Source organism: Equus quagga, chromosome 17 (assembly GCF_021613505.1).
Source record: "Equus quagga isolate Etosha38 chromosome 17, UCLA_HA_Equagga_1.0, whole genome shotgun sequence".
NCBI classification, from domain to species: domain Eukaryota; kingdom Metazoa; phylum Chordata; class Mammalia; order Perissodactyla; family Equidae; genus Equus; species Equus quagga.
The window spans coordinates 42,008,395-42,031,434 of NC_060283.1; the positions used below are offsets into that span (position 1 = coordinate 42,008,395).

General features: G+C 38.8%; 1 protein-coding gene across 1 annotated transcript in view; it reads left to right on the plus strand.

Annotated features, from left to right (window-relative positions):
- The window catches only part of DNER (delta/notch like EGF repeat containing), a 301,418-nt gene that overhangs the window by 202,519 nt on the left and 75,859 nt on the right, over positions 1–23,040 (plus strand). Inside the window, exon 7 of the mRNA XM_046642873.1 lies at positions 1,453–1,566. Coding sequence (XP_046498829.1) covers positions 1,453–1,566 — 114 coding nt within the window. The remainder of the gene's footprint in view (positions 1–1,452; positions 1,567–23,040) is intronic.

Genomic DNA, 23,040 nt, shown 5'->3' on the forward strand with positions numbered 1-23,040 from the left:
ACCCTATTATATTAGCTATTATTTCTAGCCAAAAAGTTATTTGTAGCACTCTTCTTAAAAATGATTCTCTGCCTCATTCTGAATTTAGAGCTTTCATTTGAAGATATATTCTTAACGTAATATTATCATATTAAGATATTCTTTTGTCAATTTTGAAATAGCTTTTTGTCCCCGTGTTTGAATTTTTAGTTTGTACGATTATCTTACATCTTCTCCTACCCACGAATTAGCTAGAATCTCCTGGATGGTTCTGAAGCGCATGAGGACCAGGAGGATTACAAACAGTGTGATTAAAATCACACTCTGTAATTTAGACTAGTTTGGCAGGTAACTGAGCCCAGGCAAATCATCTCTCTTCTCATATCCTTGATTTATTTTTCAATGTGCTAATGACAGTCTTTCAAAACTAATAATTCAGAAAGACAAGTTTCTATGTATTTTATGTATATCCTAGAAAGATGTAGAATGTTACAGTATGATTATAATTGTGTAGGAAATACGTATGCATGCACATTTCTGATAGGAATGGTCTTCAATGTATTAATAGTTCTGTCACGCAAGTAGTAGAACTAAGAGCAACTGTTTTCTCTTTCTAGAAATTTTACATCTTGTATTTTCCAAATTTTCTTTCATAGCCATTTCCCACTTTAAAATGAAAAACATATTAGCGTGTTGTTTTTTTACACTTGTCACTCTGGAGGGCTTGTTTTCAAAGTTAATAAAAAGTTTGGGTTTATTTAGAGCTTTTTAGCTACATGGTATTCCAGGAGATCGAAGTCCTTACTTTCTCGTCACACATGTGTGGTTATATTATTTAATGAAATTGCCACTGGAGGCTTGCTTCACGGAGAATCCATTGAGTTCGATTTGAGTTCAAATAAGTATTAAGATTCATATATTAATGTGCTTAACATTACATGTGTCTCAAGCTCTTTATCTATAAAATGAGGGGATAAGGGATGGAATGAACACAGAAGGTTCTTCTAGGTCTAAACTATTATCAATTAAAAAATTTTAATACCTAGAAATTTTCCTAGTGCTTTTTTATAGAGTGACCTAGGGAAAGTGGCTGTCATCTCAGATCACGCAGAACACTGTCGATTCTGTTTGCCTTATGTCAGAAGGATGCTGTCAACAGGGACAGTAGCATTCAGTCTCAGCTTCTGAAGGTTCTGACTAGTATTTCAAAATAAAACACAAAGCTAATGTTGAAGAAAAGGCTTTCTTTGCAATGAAGATTTTTGCAAAGTAAACGATTTTTGAACTGTGATTCCAAACTGCTATAGTTACTGCTCATTGTAAGACCACATTAGATCAAGGAGTGGCTGGGAGGTTTTAGTTCGAGGATGCTGCCTTCATTGAGTGGGTACCAGTTGAGTATCAGTTCACGGGGCGCTTCATGGTGGTTTTGGAATAACATATTTTATGAGATGTCTTTCTTGTTTTATTCAGGTTATACTGGAGAGCTTTGCCAATCCAAGATCGATTATTGTACCCTAGACCCATGCAGAAATGGAGCAACGTGCGTTTCTAATCTTAGTGGATTCACCTGCCAGTGTCCAGAAGGTAAATATTTTTACCCCAAGAATAATTTTCATTTTCCATTTTAAACCATAAACTATTTTGATCAGCTTTAAATCTGAAAAACTCTATACCAGAGAGCTTCCTATTTTGTTCTATTTATAAAACAAAATATATGGTGATCCTTTTTTTTTAGCTCTATGCTAGAATGGCTCGACAATTATGTTTGAACATTAGACATAACCTAGGAATTTCTGTGATTTTTATTTATACATGGAAAACGAATAACTATTATCAAGTGGAATTTCTTTCTCATGGTGAATTTCACTTGTTAAGATTCCTATTTTGTTAAATTATTTGGGTTTTGAAACCAGATCACATAAAAAGAAATTCAGCATGAAGTTCACCTGCTTTTGTTTTTAATCAGCTTTCTTATGTCTTAGAAACTTCAAGTCACCTGAAAAGCCACATCTTTAGAAAGCTACTTTTATTTTTAAAAATAGTTTTATGTTAGCATATTTTCACCTGAAGAAGCAGAGAGATAATCACGGCTATAGGGCTGGTGTCCAAGGAATGATTTTGTCCTCGGAGGAAGTCCTGTTCCTATTTCCGCTTGGAGGGACATTATGGAAGGCATTACTGTAAACCTTTAATGTTGTAAGAATAACATGATGTTGGAGGGGTTTTTTTTCTCTTGAAACCAGCATGTAAGCTCCTGATCCACAGAAGCAACATTGACAACTGCATAAAGTAGAAAGACATCCTTTGAAGAGGTTAAGTGTAGAGCCTGAGTGTGTCAGGAAACATGTCTGTACTCAGAATTACCCAGATCTGCCCCTGGCTAAGAGGCCTGAGGAGGGCGGTGGTTGATACAAAGGATGAGTGTTGATACAAGGCCGCGGACCATCCAGGTAACCTGAGGGCTGGGTGTTGCCAGGAGCAGCCCCTGCGATCAGCAGTGCCCCATACTCTTTAATATTTGGAAGACCTGTGCATCAACTAGAGAAGTGAATCTTGTCTCCAGGGTCCTGCTCACCTGGGCAGGGGCAGGAGGGGTGTGGCTGTGGCCAGCTTAGTTAACCCCTCTCTATCTGTGTATGAATGTGGTTACCACAATGGCGGAGTTAAATGTGCTGGATGAGCCCCACTTCCATGCTCCACTTGAGTTAAACAAATGGAAAACTCGGAAATGTTGGAAGAGCTGATGACTGAGCAAGCAGCGCCAGTCATCATTTGCTTATAGAGCACTTCACAGTTTTTCACAGCTCTGCCACACCCTGGCTGAGTCAGCTGCCACCTAACTCTGGGTGTGGGCTGTGCCTATAGTCAGGGGCGGGCTTCGGGGTCACTGGCTGATTGACTGCAGGCAAATCATTAAATCCCTTCCCCCACCCAATCTTCTTTTCCTTTTCTGGTAAATGGAGGAGATGATGATAGTGCTTCCCTCACAGGGCCATTCTGGGACCAATGGGATTTTTGTGAAAGAGCTTTGAAAACTCCTACCACAGCATGACTTGACAAGTGGTGCATAGGTCCACACCTGGGATCTGAACTGGCAAACCCTGGGCCACCAAAGTGGAATGTGCAAACTCAACTGCTGCGCACCAGGCTGGCCTTGGTTTTTTTTGGCAAAGCAACTTGAAAGTAAATTACAGCTATCATGATGCTTCATCTCAAAATAAATCAGTTTGTGTTTTCTGAGAATAAAGACATTCTCCTTTCATATCCACAATACCATTATCACACCTAAAAAATTAATAATTTCCTAGTATTATTTCCTATCTGCCCCCTTTTCATTTACTCCTTTGTGTGTTTGTGTTGATTCTGTCTCCCTGCTTCCCTGTGCTATCCTTTGAGGGCGGGAAATATATTTTATTCATCTTTTCTCTCTCTCACCTGCTCTCAATACCCTACCCATCGAACAGTTAGCTCCATATTTTATGTTAGTAGGAGGTCAAGAAATATTTGTTGAATAGATTAATTATAAAAGTCAATACTTAGGGCCAGCCCCGTGGCCGAGTGGTTAAGTTCACGCGCTCCGCTTTGGTGGCCCAGGGTTTTGCTGGTTCGGATCCTGGGTGCAGACATGGTACCGCTCATCAAGCCATGCTGAGCCGGCATCCCATGTAGCAGAGCCAGAAGGACCTACAACTAGAATATACAACTATGTACCGGGGGCCTTTGGGGAGAAGAAGAAGAAAAAAAAGAAAATTTGCAACAGATGTTAGCTCAGGTGCCAATCTTAAAAAAAAAAAGTCAACACTTAGATGTCATTCACTATTTGATGCTCACAACAATCCTGTGAAGCAGATACTATTAATATTTTCACTTAACAGATTGAGACACTGGGGCACAAGAGGATTGAATAACTTGCCTGAGATCACATAGCCAGAGATTCAAATCCAGGCAACTTGGCACTAGCATTCTTAACCATTGTCCTATGCCATCTCTGAATATTCTTTAAAATAAATTCCATTTTGTTTATTTTTAAAGATTATCTTTGTAACCATAGTCATGAGTGAAATAAACGCAGAGTTGTTGAGTTCTAAAACTTCTAAATGTCCCTCCTAAAATTTTTTAAGTCTGGAAAAAGCCAGAAGGATATTTTTTGGGGAAAGCTGGAAAAATTGTTTTTTTCTGGGTTTTTGTGTGTGTGTGATTACGGTGAAATCCTTTTACTACAGTCCCTCCTGGATTGCTCAATCTAGTCCAGAAAACTGTTAAAACTGGGCTTTCCCTCTGGATCGTGCTTTCAACACTGCACATTCACATCCTTCTCTTTCTGCCCTTTTCATCTTCATCCTGTTTCCTTCAAGGATCCTTTTCCATCTGATCTGGGCCGCGTTCTTCGAGGCTGAATTCCTTCCTGGGTACCCGTCTGCTTGACTTTTGCCTTCTTTTTAACCTCTTTCCGAAAGTTCAAAGTCACTCAGGCCTGAGAGACGGCTTGTGCAGTAATTACCACTTGAACTCTCCTTCCGGAAAGTTCCGCTCTTCTCCTACACTTAGATTTTTATCCTTCATCAATGAGTTCTGTCTTTTCTTTGAACTTCTACTTAACTTTCACTAGGTCCGTATTTGAAAAGTGCAGTTTCAGATTCTGGTTAGGGTGGGGCGATAAGAAACAAAAGTAAAAATGTCTTGAGTGTTTTATACTTAACTTATTGAATGATAAGCACAAAGATGAGTAATTAGAAGCTGGTTTTATTGCCTATGTACTTACCCTTTATATTGATATTATCTTTATGTTTGCTTTAGAACTTTGAGGTCCTTAAATTTTAAACTAAATGCATTTTAACTCTGAAGGTGCCTAATTATATATACTTATCATCCCTGCCTGTTGATATTTAAAGATGTATGTTTAAATATATGAATACATTTAAATACATATATAAATAAAAGCTGAATATTACTGTCTAGCCATCATCTTTGCTTCAGCATCTCAATTTTTATTTTCTTCCCCTTAGGAATTTGAAGTAGAATATCACATACATTTAATAAGGAATAAAAAGACATCAATAGTGATAAAATATTCAGCAGTAAATGACATTTGTTGATTCTACGTGTGTGACCACATCGTGCAGGGCACATCTCATAGAATCTAATCACCTTCCTGCCATCTACCTATTGTAGAAGTCATGTAGTCATCAGAGACCGAAGTGAGACTATGAGGCTTCATGACTATCTTGAGAAAATGTTATTTTATCCAATGTATTTTAAAAACATTAATGTAAAGACATTTTCTAGCATGACCCCTTCTGATAGGATTATAGATACATAGAATTTGCATGAACTGCTCTTGCACTAAAATTATGAAGCCAAGTGTTGCAACTGGGCAGAGGACTCATTTTTTCAAGTCCTATAACTATCAGAAGGCAACACTGGATTCGACTACCAGACATGCAGATCTTGCAGCTTGGGAACTCCATCATCGCCAAGTGTGGAGAGCTGATGTCCTTCGCTGGCCTGGAGGTCAGTAGATCTGATCTGTCCTAAAGAGGTGGGAGAGTGGAATGGCTATGAACATGGGCTTTTAGGATCACACTGCTTGGGTTTCAAGTCTGGGCCCACTTCCTTTCCAGCTCTTTGCTTGTCTGAGGCTCATCTTCCCCACTCAGAAAATGGGAAGATACTAGTACACCCTTTGTCAGTTGATGTGAAGAACAGAAAAACCCCTTAACACAGCACTTGGCAAAGAGTAAGTGTTAGAATAAGTGTTAGCTATAGTGATGATGGTGGTGACGGCGATGATGGATTTAGTCATATCACCTTGGGGCATATGATTTTGCTATCTTCCAGCCATTATTTCCATGTTGTAAAATGATGAGGGTTGACTATTACTTTTAAGGGTCCCTATTCCTAAATGTCTTTGATTCAAGGGCCAGCCCCAGTGGCCTCATGCTTAAGTTCAGCACGTTCCATTTTGGCAGCCTAGATTTAGGCCCCAGGTGCAGACCTGCACCACTCATCTGTCAGTGGCCATGCTGTGGCAGCAACCCACATATGAAAAGAGGAATATTGTCAATGGATGTTAGCTCAGGGTGAATCTTCCTCAGCAAAAAAAAAACAAAAAAAAAGTCTTTGATTCAAATATATCAGTTTAAGAGCCCTTTGCTGAGTCAATAAATCCATCTTGCTGTTTCCAGTAATGTTTACAGAGAAAAGTTTCATAACGTCTAAGCAACTCTCAGGAAGTCCTGAGTCTAAAAACTTCGTATCGAACAGAGCCTGTAGGTTAAATACCATTGCAACAGGCTTCAAGGGTTTGTCCAAACTATTTTTGTTTTTCTGCATTTTCTATCCTTGAGTAATCCAGCCACATAAATCCTATTGTCCAACTCGAATGTCAGTGGTAATGCTTTTCATCTTAAAGGGATTTACAGGCAATAGCCACACATGTCAGAAAAATTCTCTGAGATAATGTGTATTGTTGAGAACCTGGGCATGTTACCCAATAATGACTTAGGAGTTAGAAAGTTCAGGGATTTGGTTGTTTTTCCCCAATATCCTGATATGTGTGATTTTGGTGAAAGCACTCCTTTAGGACTGTATTAAACTGCGTGTATTTACATAAGAAACTTGCAGCGTGTCCTCATAAAATTACCAGGCCTGAATAAAATACTCTTCTTATTCTTTTAAAATTTGGCATAATCCCTAAATCACCACTTCATTTAGGAATGGTTGCAGCTGAGGTCCTTGGAGTTCCAAGTGGTATATAGTTTCACCTTATGGAAACAAAGCAAGGTATGGAGAATTATTAAGTGTAAGTAAAATTTTGTTTCGATGTTTGGTACATGCTGATTAGTTTTTCAGTTAGAGCTAAGTTCATATTTCCTTTCTCTTTCTTTCTTTCTTTCTTTTTTTTTTTTTTTTTCACATGGCACCGTTTCTTTGAGATTGTTTAAATAAAAATGCCACAAAGTATTTTGTTTGCCGGCTCCTCCCATTCGCAGTGGGGACCAGCCGCACCCACTTTAGTAAATGACCAGGTCCTGTCTCTCACCCTGGCCTTTTCCCTTTGGGAACCATTCTGATGCCCCGTTTAGTGCTGGCAGATGGCACTTGGCAGTTCCAGTTTGATGGCTATGTGAAGAAATAGATAATGATAGCTTGGTGCTTTTTCTTTTTAAAAAGAGATAGGATATACTAACCAGGTAAACAAAATTCTGATTTCTTAAGGTATGTGTCCAGATCTGCACATGAAAATTATTTGGCATTCTTTTTAGCTTTGAAAATTCAGGTGTGGGTCTTGAACTTCATCTATTGTTTTTCTCTTGTGACTCAGTAATCACAACAGCATCAGCAGTGTCAATAACTATGATGATGGTATCTGTCACCTGTCGAGTGCCTGCCATGGGTTCAATGCCGTGTTGGCACTTGAAGTTATTCAACACAACTTAACAGTTAACAGCTGGGGCTCAAGTGGACCGCTGTTTGAATTTGAATTTTTGTTTGGTCACTTACTACTTGGTGACCTTGGGCAAGTAAACTTAAATTCTCTATGCCCCATTTTCCGCATCTGTTGAGTGAGGGTAGTATTCGTACTTACTTATCAGGTTGTAATTAAGGATTAAATGAGTACTTAGTGCTTAGAACAGTGCCTAATTTAAATGCTGCTATTTCATCCCCACAACAGCGGCACAAAGTAGATCGTGAAGCTCTAAGGTCCTGGTGGGTGTAAGCCCACGTTTGTCTAATTCTAGGGTCCATGTTCTCACTGCTGCACCGAGCTCCTTCTCTGGTCAAGTTCTGCCTTGCGTGACAGCTGGTTGGGTGCATGTCTGCTGTCCCTCGTGGGGTTCTAGGCTTGTTAAGGGCAGTGATGCTAAACTTTTTTGTATCTCATAGAGCACCTAGCACTTAAGTACCCAGGAACCATTTGCTGAATGCATGAATAAGTAAATATCTTGAAACTGTTGCAATACTATCATTTCGTGTGGGAGGAAACCATAGCCAAGATGGATTAACCGATGTCCACTGATGGAACCAGGAGACTCTCATTGCAAACTTGGTCATGCCAGCACTGAGGGGAACTCAGATCTCATCTCGTCTGGTTGCTTTCAGTGCCCCATTCATGCATGGTTTGGGGGTCATCCAGAGACTTGAGCAGAGTTCATATACAGAATTTGGGGGTCCCCTTCTCTGGCTCTCTTCTTTCCCAGGACCTTCCTCATTCCTCATGGTGTTCCTCCCCAGGCTCCTTCCTGGAGTTCCTTTGGACAGAAAGAGCAGGTTTAATGCTAGCGTCTTGGTCTGCCTGTGCCATGGTCACAGCTGAGTCTGCCTGCAGGTGGAGTTTCCCCAACATGAGACCCTCCCCATTCTGGCTGCTGCCTCCATGTTTTGACTCCCTTCCAAAACCCACCTGCTTTTGTTCACTTTCCAGAGACTCGAAATAAATTTTTTGGGGGGAGTGTCTGGAGTTTACAGTTGTTATTTGTAGAACAATCTGTTTGTTCAAATCTAACTTCTCCATACCAGAAGCAGAATGTCCATATAATTGTTCTTAAAAGCAACAGAGATCTTTTACAATAGAAATGTAAATATCCTAGGATAAATATAATTTTTACTTTTCCCTGGAGCAGAATTTATCCCCTTATACATACTCCCTCTTTAGACCACAACAATTGGAGGAGGCCAGAGTGAAATTTTGTCTCACTTGGGCCAAAATACCATGTGATACAGTCCTGGGTCTTATTCTGAATCCTTCAGATGTCGTTGTGACTGTTCAGATGTGATGCCTACAAGCATCTTAAGGTGGGATTCGCAGAGACCCAGGCCTAAGAGAAATTGAACAATCATAAAAACGTGAAAATAAAAGAATACTTGTTAATTACTTTATCATATTCTATTTTGGGTTGAAGAATCCTTTCTTTGACTGTTTTTCCAACCTGGTTCTCATCTCCTGTGACTTAATATCATATTGATAAAAGGCAACTGAAGATAGATATTTACACTTCTTCTTAACGCAGCCCACCTTTTGAGGCATTTTCCTCCTGCTCTTTTGTGTTGTCCCCATGATAGTTGATTGTAATTTATATGAAGAATTTCATTTTTGAGTTCCTGGCTCAGTTCACCTCTCTGGTAGTCTACACTAGCAATACTTCTGGTCACTACCAGAACCAGAGCATTCACCTCTCATTTGACCATGACCCTGTCTTCTGTTACAGCCTAGAACTTTATATAGCACTTTAAATAATTTTTATCATTTACCCCTGATTATCCAAGAAATCTGTGCTCAGATGAACTGAAAGGAAAAAAAAAATACCTATAATTCCATCCCCAAGAGAAATCACTTTAAATTTTAGGTGAACAACTCTCGTTTTTTAATGCAGATTTTAGAAAACTAAAATTGGATCTGACTGTGCATTCTCTTTTGTAGTAAGCTTGTTAGACTGAACAATGTGTTCCAAATGTTCTCCTGTATCATTAATTATTTTTCTAAAGAATTGTTATGAATGGCTGCATTTTATTCCATCCTATGAATGTGGCTTAATGTATTTAATAAAAAGCTTAAATCATTCAGGCACCATTTATTGATTACCTGTCTTGTGGCAGTTATTGCACTAATCAGAAGGCATCTAGGCATGAGCAAGGCAGATGTGGCTCTGGCCTCAAGGGTCTTCTGGAATAGTGAGTGTGAGAGACAGTGCAGACACCATGACCAGGGATGTGACAGGGCTCTGCTTGGGTGATATAGGTGGTTGAGAAGCGGGAGACCTCACCCAGACTGGGGGCTGGAAGGAAGGTCAGGAAGTGTTCCAAGGGAAGTGACATTTAGATTGAGACCTAAGGAGGAGTAGCACCAAGATGACTAAGTTAGGGCTGTGGGCAGAGGAAAGAGTCTCCCAGGCAGAGAAAATGAACAACATGTGTGAAGGCAGGGGACAGAGAGAGTGGCATCTTTGAGGAACAAAGTGACGTTCGGCAGAGCTGTAACACAGAATGAAATGGAGGGGAGATCCAAGCTTGAGCCCTAAGCAGGAGCCAGCTCCGGCAGGCCTTTGAACACCATTGTAAGGGGATTGGACTTCACCCATGAGTGTGGAGGAGGGCTCCATGTGAATTGTTTTAGCAGGAGGGGCAGGCTTTTAGCATTTGGAAAGAATTACTGTGGCTGAAGGGGGAAGAATGGATTGGAGGAGGACAAGAGAGAAACCTGTTAGGAATCAGTTACCATGATTTAGGAGAGCTGTAATGGTGGAATGAATTTTATGGTGGTGACAATGGAGTTGAAGCAAAGTGGACAGATTGGCCGTAGGAGGAAAAGGAGAGGGACCCTGGAGGACTAGCCAGGTTTCAGAAAGTTTTAGGCAACTTCATGTACGGGATGCTGTTGGGTGGTGGGCAGCTTTGAGAGGGGAGGGGAAGAGAAGTTCCATTTGGGGGATGAATTTAATGAACCTATGGAATATTCAGAGAGAAACACTGAATAATCCTGAACAAATGAACCTGAAACATGGGAGAAAAAACTGGGCTGGAAAGGGTGATTTGGGAGGCTCCCACCCACACGTCCTAATTTCAGTCATGGGCATGAGGGAGACCACCCAGAGAAAGAACAGAGTGTGGAAGAGAAGAGGGGCCAGGAGAGAATCAGCATGCCAACTTTAAAGGATCACTGAGGACAAGGAGGCTGTGAAGGGGACACTTAGGTTCTTTTCTTTTGCTATTTTTTGTTATGCTGCAGAGAACATTTTGTATATGGATTTTTTGCATTTGCTCATCTATTTCCCCAAGTACAAATTCCTAGAACTGGAACTATTGGTTTAAAGGGCTTACAAAGTTGTATATAACTTCTGTAAATCTGGAAACCTTGTGGTCCAGTTGCAGAGGTGAGACCAAGTTGAAGAAATCCTAAGCAATTAGGAAAAAAGCAATAGCCTTCATCTTCTGCTTGAAGTCTTTGAGAATCCTAAATTATACCCAGTTCACAGACACGCCCATGAAAGGCTGTTTTTTGCCTTACTCTTTTCCTCAGACCACAGCTGCTTTTGAATGTCTGTCTTTCCCCTTACTCTTATCATCCATTTATTATTTTCAATGAATTTTTATCAGGAGGATTGGCTAGGCTAGGGTGCTATCCTTTTGTTTTTCATACAAGGTAACTTTTACAGCATCGCTGCATCTGTTAAAAAGTCTTGGTTTTTAAGCAACAAATAACCCAAGTCAAATAGGCTAGTGAGGGATAAAAAAAAAAGGAGTGTACTGGCTCATGTAACAAATGTCCAGGCTGAATTCAGCCATGGCTTAATACAGGGCTCAAATAATATCATCAAGCCTGAGTTTTTATTTCTCCAACAGTCTTACCTCTGCTTTCCTGTGTTGGCTCCATTCTCAAGGTGGTGAGGGCAGAGTTGTCTTCTCCCAACAAATCAAAAGCCATGGGATTAACTTGGATTGTTCCGAATTGAGAGATTTGCCCAACACTGAACCACTCCTTGTGGACATGGTAAGGAGTGCTTTGACTGGCCAGGTGTCAGACACAAGGTCACCCTTGGAGCTGACATTTGGAGTCAGTTCCATCCAAAGAAGCAATAGAAGCATGTTGATTCCCAGAGGGAAATCAGTACATAGTTGTCAAAATAAAGGGCAATGGAATTTGGGGGGCGGGGCTAAAAGTAGTAAATAAATACCGAAGCCATTGAGTACTGTTATACTGGGTACAAAGATAAATCTGTCTTGGTTGGGAGAAAAAAGACAATTATGAAACCTAATAATAGTTTGTGCATTTTCTTCCTCGGGACCAAATAAAAGAAACCCTGTGGCTGCCAGTAGAGAAAAAAACTGTGTAAAAGAAAGGTGTATTCTCCTTAAAAAAAAAATCCCAGTGGCAGGCCACACCCCAGGCCAATTAAGTAACTATCTCCAGAGGTAGGAACCAGATGTTGAATTTTTTTAAAGCTTTCCAGGTGGTTCCATGTGCAGCCAGGGTTAAGAACCACTGTACTTGAAGAATGTGGTTAGAGAGTTTTCTCAGGGATTAATGACACAGAGCAGCCCAAGAAAGTTTCTGTACAGCCTTCCATGCCAGTGGAAGTCTTGACCGCCACAGAAGGGGGCTACTGGCGCTATTCCTGGTGCCGTCTCAGATTGTCAAGCCTGGCAGTATGGCTGAGCACCCCCTGGATGTTGTCTGTGTGGAAGTGGAAACTGGACTATGTGAGATGTTTCTGCACATCAGCATATTTAAAACCCATGAAAATGGGTGTCATTTTTCTTAAGCAGATGAAGAAACTGAGGCAGAAAATTCACTAGTCATTGGAGAAGGAGAGATCTACGTTGAATTTCTCTTCTGTTCATTACCAGATGGCTTTGGTCAAGTTACTTAACCCTCCAGGACCTCAATTTCCTAATATGTAAAAGACACTGCTTTCTCATGGAATTGTTGGGTAATATATCTTAGGGATTCAGTCCCTGGGTCTCCCTTCCATTTCCCATTTCTTAGTTCCTGCCTTTTTTTTTTTTTTTTTCCATTTTTCTCCAGACTCAGAATTTCCACAATGAGCTGAAACATCAGGGTCCATCTTATATGTCGAAGGCAATCCTCTGACTATCTTCCAGGGCCAATTTTGTGTTGTTCGTGTCAGAGAGAATGGTTATATGGTTTGCCCAAGATTCCCAGCCTCTTGTGGCCTTCCAGGTTCCAGTCCTATCTGGCCTCCTCCTGTCGCTTCCTGACTCCTCTTTCTGGTTAACTCTTGCTCCCTGCAGTCTACTCTCCACACAACAGCGAGAGTGATCTTTCTAAAACGTACATTTCATGTTTTCACCCCCTGCCTCTCAAACCCGGGGGATTTCCCTCCTAAAGTGTGGCCTAGGGCAAACACATCCCTAGTTACCGCTCCAGCCTCATTTCTTATTACTCTGCTTTTCCCTCCTTCCAGCCACTGGTCTCTCGCTGTTCTTTAAACACACCAAGGGCTTATGAATTGTCCTCCAGGGGGCGCCATTCACCTCAGAACACAATGAGACTTGGGGCATTTGTACCTAATGCTTTCTGTGCTGATAACCTTCTCCCGGCTTGAATGTGACTCTCCCCCTCACATCATCGAGGTCTCCCTGACGACAATATTAAGACAGCCGCCATTAACATCTTCCCCTTACCTGCTTCAGTAGCATGTAGCACAAGTTCTATTTCCTTATCCTTCTATTGTCTGTTTTCCTCACTAAAATGTAAGATCTCGACGCAGTGCTGGTACGTGGTTGGTCTCAATTAGTATAGGTTAGATAAATGAGTGCCCAAAGGAAAACACAGAACCTTCTGACTAAACCTCTAAATTTCCATTGTTAATGGCCAATTATTTTTGCTGATAGAGCCCATCTACTTTAAGTTTTAATCTCTTCTGCCTTTTATCTATTGAGTCGAAACTGGGGGAAAGTTGATTTAATATTCCTCTGACTATTTCCTAGTTATTTTTCATTTTCCTGCCTTAGATCTAAATTTGTCCTTTTGTGCTGCTAGAGGAAAAGTCCTTAAGGTGGTTTTTACTCTCTCAAATGGATTTCCTTAAAAATTATGTCACATTTTAAACGTAATCATCTTAGGTCTTTTGCATCTGATGGTTTTGTATTTGCTTTTCCTAGATATTCCTCTTTATCTTGTGTAACTGTCTGCTTTCTTAGAACCAGAACAAATGTGGTCCCAATTAAGTTTTCCATAGACGTCGGCCAAACCCTCTTCTCTGATTCGAATATCATTCCTCTTCCTTGTCTGCTCAGCCAAATCTCAGGCTTTCTTTGAGGCCCAGAGTAAAACCCAATTCTCCTGTGACGTTTTCCTGGCCTGCCCCACCCCTGTAACAATCCTTCCTTTTTTGTATCACTGCGGCTGTTAGAGCTTGTGCCGCACACACTGATCCCATGTTGACAGCTCAGGCTGGTCCCTCCTACCTTACACCATGCTGGAATCATTCCATAAGTGTTTGCAAAAAGAAAAAAGTGGCCTTAAGTTGTTCTCTCATCATCCCAGATATGTCCTTTTGCCTCTTCTGTTAAAGAATAAACTCTTTGAGAGTCAAGATTGTACCTGCTGCTGGCTTCCATTTCCTGCCCATCAAAGCACTTAGATGAACTAAATTTTCTACGTTTGTCTTGATTCAGCGATTATTGATATATGTATCTGTAATCAAAACAGCTAGTGACTAATTGTCATCCTTTTCATATTCCCTCATTGTAACTCCCCAAATCTAATACATAGTAATCTACTCTTACTAACTGCCCTATTCTGTAACAAGTTTACTCTTAGACTATGTCCTCTGTCGCTCATCCAGTCATTAATCCATTTATTTATTCCACAAATATTTACCAAGTGGCCACTAGAGCTCAGGCACTGTGCTGGATACTGAGGCTCAAGATGAGGGGAACTGACGTGGCTCCTCCTCCAAGAAGCCTGTTGTCTTGTTGGGGGTGGGAGACAGACGATAGATGGGTAAACCAATACACAACTATGTCATTACAATTTCAGGAAAGTGCTTTGAAGGTAGTGAGCAGGGTACTAGCACACAGAATAAGAAAGGAATATGTACGTAAAATGGGCTGATCATAGAAAGCCTGTCTGTCTAACATTGAAGCTGAGAACCGAAACGCAAGAAGGAGCCAGCTACGTAAGCAGGTAGGGGCTGGAACTTCCAGGCAGTGGACATGATGTGTAGCAAGGCTCTAAGTGGGGAATGGCTTGTTATTTCGGGATCTGAATGGAGGCCAGTGGGGCCAGATCCTAGAGAAAGAGGGATCAGGAGGTCAGTTGAGTCAAAACCCGCTGGACTTGTTGCCCATGGAAAGGAGACCAAATTTTATTCTAAGAGTGATTGGAAGTCCTGATAATATTTATGTTTTAAGAAAATTATTCTCCTTGCTGTTTGGAAAGTTGATTGTAGGATAAGATACAACAGGGAATATCATCAGTGGAAACTATTGTAATAGATGAGGAGAGAAATAATTGTGGCTTTGACTAGCGTCATGGCAGTGGAGATGAAACAAAATGTTTGGGTTCACAAAGTATTTTGGAGAGAGAATCTATTACTATCCACTGATTGCTTAAATATGGGGTTTAAGGAGGGGAGGCAATTGGGTACAGCTTCCAAGTCTCTAACTTGAGCCATTTGCCAAAACAGTGACATCATGAGTTAGGTTTTAAATGCCTACATGCATCATTTCTTCTATGTAAACAGTCTTTACGCTGTCAGCAAAAATGCCAGTATCACTTTATTTCATATTTCCCTTATTAATATTTCAGAAACTTCTGACATCTAGATAGCTTTCTAGGTACAGTGACTTCATTGTCTTGCAATTTAAAATCTTCCAGAAATGTTTTCTTCTGGTCTTAAATATCTGATTTCCATAATGTATATATCTCAAGGATGTTGTTTTTTGGATTTTTTTTGAGGAAGATTAGCCCTGAGCTAACATCCATTCCCATCTTCCTCTACTTTATATGTGGGATGTCTGCCACAGCATGGCTTGACGAGTAGTGCTTAGGTCTGTACCAAGGATCCGTACCAGTGAACCCCCGACCACCAAAGCGGAACATGCGCACTTAACCACTGCACCACCAGGCTGGCCCCAATTTCTTTTTCATTTACGTAATAAATGTCCAGCAGGCATATTCATATAAATATTGGTTCAAATACAAACTTGGAATCAACAATCAACTAGCAAAATTATAGTTTTTTTGCATTAGCCCCTCATTCCTTAGATTTCTTTCATAATTCTATTTTCCATCTTAATCCTTTAATCTTTCATCCTTTTCTAAACTTTCTGCTTGTTGCAATGACTTGTTTTAAATCACTTGGCTGCTGACATTGCATCCATGTGTCTGAGACAGAGTTTTTCTCTGGAGCTATTGTTTTCTTTCCAGCATTTTCGAATGTCCATCATATGAAGGTCATATGGCTTGAAATAAACTATTCCAAACAAGAAATATCACTATCTTCATTTTTCATTTTCTACCCTTCAAGTAGGGTTATAAATCCAAATATATTTGCTCATTAGCTTCCAGTTAGGACTACATATTATTCCTCTAGTATAGTTAATTTATTAATCTTTAAGTCATTTCAGAAACACATATTATATTATATTACGTTACATTACCATACAAAGTTCCGTAAAGCAGTACTGTATTCCATTTTTCCTCCGGTACAGAGTTCTTCATGTTTTGGAGATTGAATGTGTCCAGAAATGTGACTGAACCCAAGCATGTTAAATTTTGTTCTCCAATCCTCTTTCCTTTGCCACCATAACTAATTTGGTTTGTATATTCTGCAAGAAGAATTTTCAAAAACATTTACCTTAAGAGATTATTATTGATTGATTGAGATGATTATTGATCGATTGAAAGCTCTTAAAGAGTTATGCTAATAAAAAGAGAAACTTGACTAAAGGCTATCTAGAATAATTGCTTTTAGAGTTATAACATTATGGAGGAAAAAGCAGAGAAGTTCCTAGTACTGGAGATGGAGTTGAAAACTTTTTATGTGTAATATGTTTCTGTGTGTCTGTCTTCAGAGAAAGGGTAGGCGGGGAGAGGCAGGGGAGAAAATAGAGTGATGACAATCTTGGTTCATTTTTAGAAGGTTTCTTGGAAAGTTGAAATCTGTCTGGCTGAGTCTCAGTTACACATGACCTAAGGCCTTTTCTACCTTGTGTTGTAAAGAATCTTTCCCCCAGCGCTCAAGGAACTGCCCTGCACTCTGAAAATTCAACACAGATTGCCCTTTTAAAGTGCAATAAAGATTGCACTTTATACCAATCTTTGCCTTAGCTTTGGGTCGCAGACTTCTCTATTTTTTACATAGGAAAATCAGACTCATAGAACACTATATCTGTATTTGGGATCACTTCCATAGGTACTTCTTTATATAGTTCGATGTTGAATATACATTGTTTCTTATCTGGGCTACAGTTTAGTTTTTGAAACTGCGTTGGTGTAATATCCGAGCTTTCTATGACCAGTATCATGTTTAAAAGCCAAAAAATTTTTAAAAAATATAAATTAATGCCCCTGTAAATTGCATTTAGCAAGAGCCGTAAATTGGCCAACATCTGGCCTTGATCAGCAGATTGGAAGGCCATGCCTGCGTTGATTGGCATCTTGGCTCTCAATTTGCTATTTGGATATTTTAAAGATGACTTTGATTTATAAGAGGTTGGTAGTACGTGTGATATATTGACTCCTTAGGACTCAAGTTTTATTATTGTGTTTTTAAAATATCTTCCATGTCAAACTGAAATCCTGAGAACCAGTAGACAAGTCAGGCTCAGGAAATTGCAAATGTGCAGAGTTCAAAATTTGTAATTGCTAAATATTGTTTGATTTTTAAAGCTATCTTAAATTTAAGAGTTTAGGATACTGCTGGGTTTGAGCTGGTCCTAATTTCTTATGCTAGCATAGCACCTTCAACTTTTCAAGTGCTTTTACAAATAAATGCCTTATGTGTGGCAGCCTGGCATGGGGCTTCAGAGCACAGATGTGGTGTCACACAGACCTCACTATGAATCTTGCTTTTCTGACTTACTAGTTGAGTGTCCCTGGACTAATTCCCTAATATCCAGTCTCTCTGTCTTCTTCTGTAAAAGTGGATATTAGCAGACCCTAATGGAGTTAGCAGTTGTGATAAATAAAGGATATAATAGATACCAGTTGCTTAGTATAGTATCTTGTATGTATAAGAACTCAATATTTGCTATCACTGTTAACACTATGGTTCTTCTCCTTTCTCCTCCTCTTTCTACTAGTACAACTATAACTACTTGATGTGGATTAGCTGTCCTGTGATCTCCATTTTTCACGGTTGAGGAACCTGAGACATACAAGAGCTAGTTACTTGATTGTGCTGACATAGTTTATCTATCAGATTTGATTTAGTTACAAACAATAGATGCCCCAAATAATTGTGATTGGATTACTGTAGCTTTATTCTAAGTTTTGAAGTCAGCTAGTGGAAGTCCTCCAAATCTGTCCTTTTTTTTTTTCCAGTATTGTTTTGGATGTTCTAGCTCCCTTGCATGTTGATGTAAATTATCGTGGTCCCTCAGTATCCACGGGGCATTGGTTTCTGGAACTCCCTGGGATACCAAAATCCATGGATGCTCAAGGCCCTTATATCAAAAGATGTAGTAGCACAAGGAATACAGTTGGCCCTCTGTATCCACGGTTTCATATCCTTGGGTTCAACCAAGTGTGGCGATCCTTTGTTGATTGAATCTGCAGACAGACGGTAAACCCGAGGATATGGAGGGTGGGCTATATAGAGTCATCTTGTCACTTTGTACAAAAAAAAGCCAGCTGAGATTTTGATTGGTATTGTTGTAAATCAATTTGGGCAGAATTTACATCTTGGTATTGAGCCTTCTGGTTCATGAATGTAGCCTGTCTCTTCCTTTTCTTCTCTAAGCACGGTTCTATAGTTTTCAGTGTAGAGGTCTTCCATAGCTTCTGTTAAATTTATTCCTAAGTATTTTAGGCTTTTTAATAATATTGTAAATGCTATTTAAAAATTTTAATTTCTAGTTGCTTGTTACTAGTGTATAAAAATAAATTTTATTTTTTTGTCTATTGACTTTGTAGGCTGATATTTTGCTGAATTTGCTTGTTAGTTCCCATAGTTTTTATTGTAGACTCCTTTGGATATTCTTTGTATAAAATAATGAGTTGGTGAATAATGCCTTGTTTATTTCTTTTCCACATTTTATGTTTTTTATTTCTTTTACTTACCTCATTGCACATATAGAACCTCCAATAACACATTGAATGTAAGTGCTGATGGTGGATATCCTTGCTTTGTTCTCTGTCTTAAGGGAAAATATTCATTATTTCACCACTATATGTGATGTTACCTGCAAATTTTTTTGTATATGCCCTATCAGATGGTGGATGTGACTTTCTATTTTCATTTGCTGATAGTTTGTTTTTCTTTTTTTTAAGTAATGAATGGGTGTTGATTTTTGTCAAATGACTTCTCAGCCGAGACCCTACAGGCGAGAATAGAATGGCACGATGTATTTGAAGTGCTAAAAGGAAAAAACCTACAACCAAGAATACTCTATCCATCAAGGCTGTCATTCAGAATGGAAGGAGAGATAAAGAGCTTCCCAGACAAGCAAAAATTAAAGGAGTTTATCACCAAGAAACCAGTTCTACAAGAAATGCTGAAGGGACTTATTTAAGTGGGAAAGTAATGACCACAAATAGAGATAAAAGAAAAAAATTATCAAAAAAACCCAAAACAACAACAAGAAAAAACAGGCAATAAAATCACTTGTAAGGTAAAAGTATAGTAAAGGCAGCAGATCAACTACCTGTGATGGTAATATGAAGGTTAAAAGACAAATGTACTAAAATCACCTATTTCAATGATAAGAGGGTAATGGATAGACACACACTAAACAAAAGACTATATATGATGTGAAAAACATATAATGTGGGAGGAGGGGAGTGAAAAAGTAGAGCTTTTAGAAAGAGGTCAAGCTAAAGAGTCTATCTACTCAATATAGACTGTTATATGCATAGTATATTAAATACGATCCTCATGGTAACCACAAACCAGAAACCTATAACAAGCAGGAAAAAAAGTAAGACAAAAGAAATCAAACATATTACTAAAGATAGCCATCAAACCACAGGTGAAGAGAGCAAGAGAAAAAGAAAGGAACTGAGAAGAAGTACTAAAACACCCAAAAAAAAGAAAAAGTGACAAAATGGCAATAAATACATATTTATCAATAGCTACTTTAAATGTCAGTGGATTAAATGCTCCAATCAAATGCCATAGGGTGGCCAACTGGATAAAAAAACAAGATCCATGTATATGCTGCATACAAGAGACACACTTCAGACCTACAGACACTCACAAACTGAAAGTGAAAGGATGGAAAAAGATACTCCATGCAAATGGCAAAGAAAAGAAAGTGGGGGTAGCAATACTTATATCAGACAAAATAGACTTTAAATCAAAAACTGTAATAAGAGACAAAGACGGGCACTACATAATGATAAAGGGAACAATCCAACAAGAGAATGTAACACTTGTAAATATCTACGCACCCAACATAGGAGCACCTAAATATATAAAGCAATTATTAACAGACATAAGAGGAGAAATAGACAGTAACACAATAATAGTAGGGGACTTTAACACTCCACTTACACCAATGGATAGATCATCCAAACAGAAGATCAATAAGGAAACACTCGCCTTAAAGGACACATTAGACCAGATGGACTTAGTAGATATATACAGAACATTCCAGCCAAAAACCACAGAATACACATTCTTTTCAAATGCCCATGGAACATTCTCCAGGATTGATCACATATTAGGCCACAAAACAAGTCTCAATAAATTTAAGAAGATTGAAGTAACACCATGCATCTTTTCTGACCACAAAGGTATGAAACTGGAAAACAACTACAGAAAGAAAATCAGAAAAGCCACAAAAATGTGGAGATTGAACAAAATGCTACTGAACAATGATTGGGTCAATGAAGAAATCAAAGAAGAAATAAAAAAATTCCTGGAGACAAATGAAAATGAAAACACGACATGCCAAAATCTGTGGGATACAGCAAAAGCAGTTCTATGAGGGAAGTTTATAGCAATTCAGGCCTACCTCAACAAAGAAGAAAAATCCCAAATAGACAATCTAAAACTGCACCTAAAGGTACTGGAAAAAGAACAACAAACAAAGCCCAAAATCAACAGAAGGAAGGAAATAATAAAAATCAGAGCAGAAATAAACAAAATAGAGACTAAAAAAACAATAGAAAAAATTAATGAAACCAAGAGCTGGTTCTTTGAAAAGATAAACAAAATTGACAAACCCTTAGCTGGACTCACCAAGAAAAAAAGAGAGAAGGCTCAAATAAATAAAATCAGAAATGAAAGAGGAGAGATTACAATGGACACCTCAGAAATACAAAAGATAATAAGAGAATACTATGAAAAGCTATATGCCAACAAATTGGATAATCTAGAAGAAATGGATAAATTCTTAGAAACATACAACCTTCCAAAACTGGACCAAGAAGATGTAGAAAATTTGAATAGACCGATCACCAGTAAGGAGATCGAAACAGCAATTAAAAACCTCCCAAAAAATAAAAGTCCAGAAGCAGACGGCTTCTCTGGTGAATTCTACCAAACATTCAAAGAAGACTTAATACCTATCTTTCTCAAACTCTTCTGAAAAATTGAAGAGGAGGGGAGGCTTCCTAACTCCTTCTACGAAGCAAACATTATCCTGATACCAAAACCAGACAAGGACAACACAAAAAAAGAAAATTACAGGCCAGTATCACTGATGAACATCGATGCAAAAATCCTCAACAAAATACTAGCAAATCAAATACAACAATACATTAAAAAGATCATACATCATGATCAAGTGGGTTTCATTCTGGGGATGCAGGGATGGTTCAACATCCGCAAATCTATCAACGTGGTACACCACATTAACAAAATGAAGAGTAAAAATCACATGATCATCTCAATAGATGCAGAAAAAGCATTTGACAAGACACCGCATCCATTTATGATAAAAACTCTAAATAAATTTGGTATAGAAGGAAAATACCTCAACATAATAAAGGCAATATATGACAAACCCACAGCAAATATCATTCTCAATGGAGAAAAACTGAAAGCTATCCCTTTAAGAACACGAACCAGACAAGGATGCCCACTGTCACCACTCTTATTTAACATAGTATTGGAAGTCCTAGCCAGAGCAATCAGGCAAGAAAAAGAAATAAAAGGGATCCACACTGGAAAAGAAGGAGTGAAACTGTCACTCTTTGCAGATGACGTGATTTTATATCTAGAAAACCGTAAAGAGTCCACTTAAAAAACTTGTAGAAATAATAAAGGAATATAGTCAAGTTGCACGATACAAAATCAATGTACAAAAATCCATTGTGTTTCTATACACTAACAACGAAGTAGCAGAAAGAGAAATTAAGAATACAATCCCACTTACAATTGTAACAAAAAGAATAAAATACCTAGGAATAAACTTAACCAAAGAGGTGAAAGATCTGTACACCGAAAACTATAAAACATTGTTGAAAGAAATTGAAGAAGACACAAAGAAATGGAAAGATATTCCGTGCTCTTGGATTGGAAGAAGTAACATTGTTAAAATATCCATACTTCCTAAAGCAATCTATAGATTCAATGCAATCCCTATCAAAGTTCCAACAACATTCTTTACAGAAATAGAACAAAGAATCCTAAAATTTATATGGAACAACAAAAGACCCCGAATATCCAAAGGATTTCTGAGAAAAAAGAACAAAGCTGGAGGTATCACACTCCCTGATTTCAAAATATACTACAAAGCCATGGTAACCAAAACAGCATGGCACTGGCACAAAAACAGACACACAGATCAATGGAACAAAATTGAGAGCCCAGAAGTAAACCCACACGTTTATGGACAGCTAATATTCGACAAGGGAGCCAAGAGCATATGATGGAGAAAGGAGAGTCTCTTCAATAAATGGTGGTGGGAAAACTGGACAGCCACATGCAAAAGAATGAAAGTAGACCATTCCCTTACACCATGCACAAAAATCAACTCAAAATGGATTAAGACTTGAATGTAAGACCCGAAACCATGAGACTTCTAGAAGAAAACATAGGCAGTACGCTCTATGACATTGGTCTGAGCAGCATATTTTCAAGTCCCATGTCTGACCGGGCAAGGGAAACAAAAGAAAAAATGAAATGGGACTACATCAAACTAAAAAGTTTCTGCACAGCAAAGGAAACCATCAACAAAACGAAAAGACAACCTAACAAGTGGGAGAAGATATTTGCAAACCACATATCAGATAAGGGGTTAATATCCAAAATATACAAAGAACTCATACAGCTCAACAACAAAAAAACCAACAATCCAATTAGAAAATGGGCAAAAGATCTGAACAGAGATTTCTCCAAAGAAGATATACAGATGGCCAACAGGCATATGAAAAGATGCTCAACATCATTAGCTATCAGGGAAATGCAAATCAAAACTACA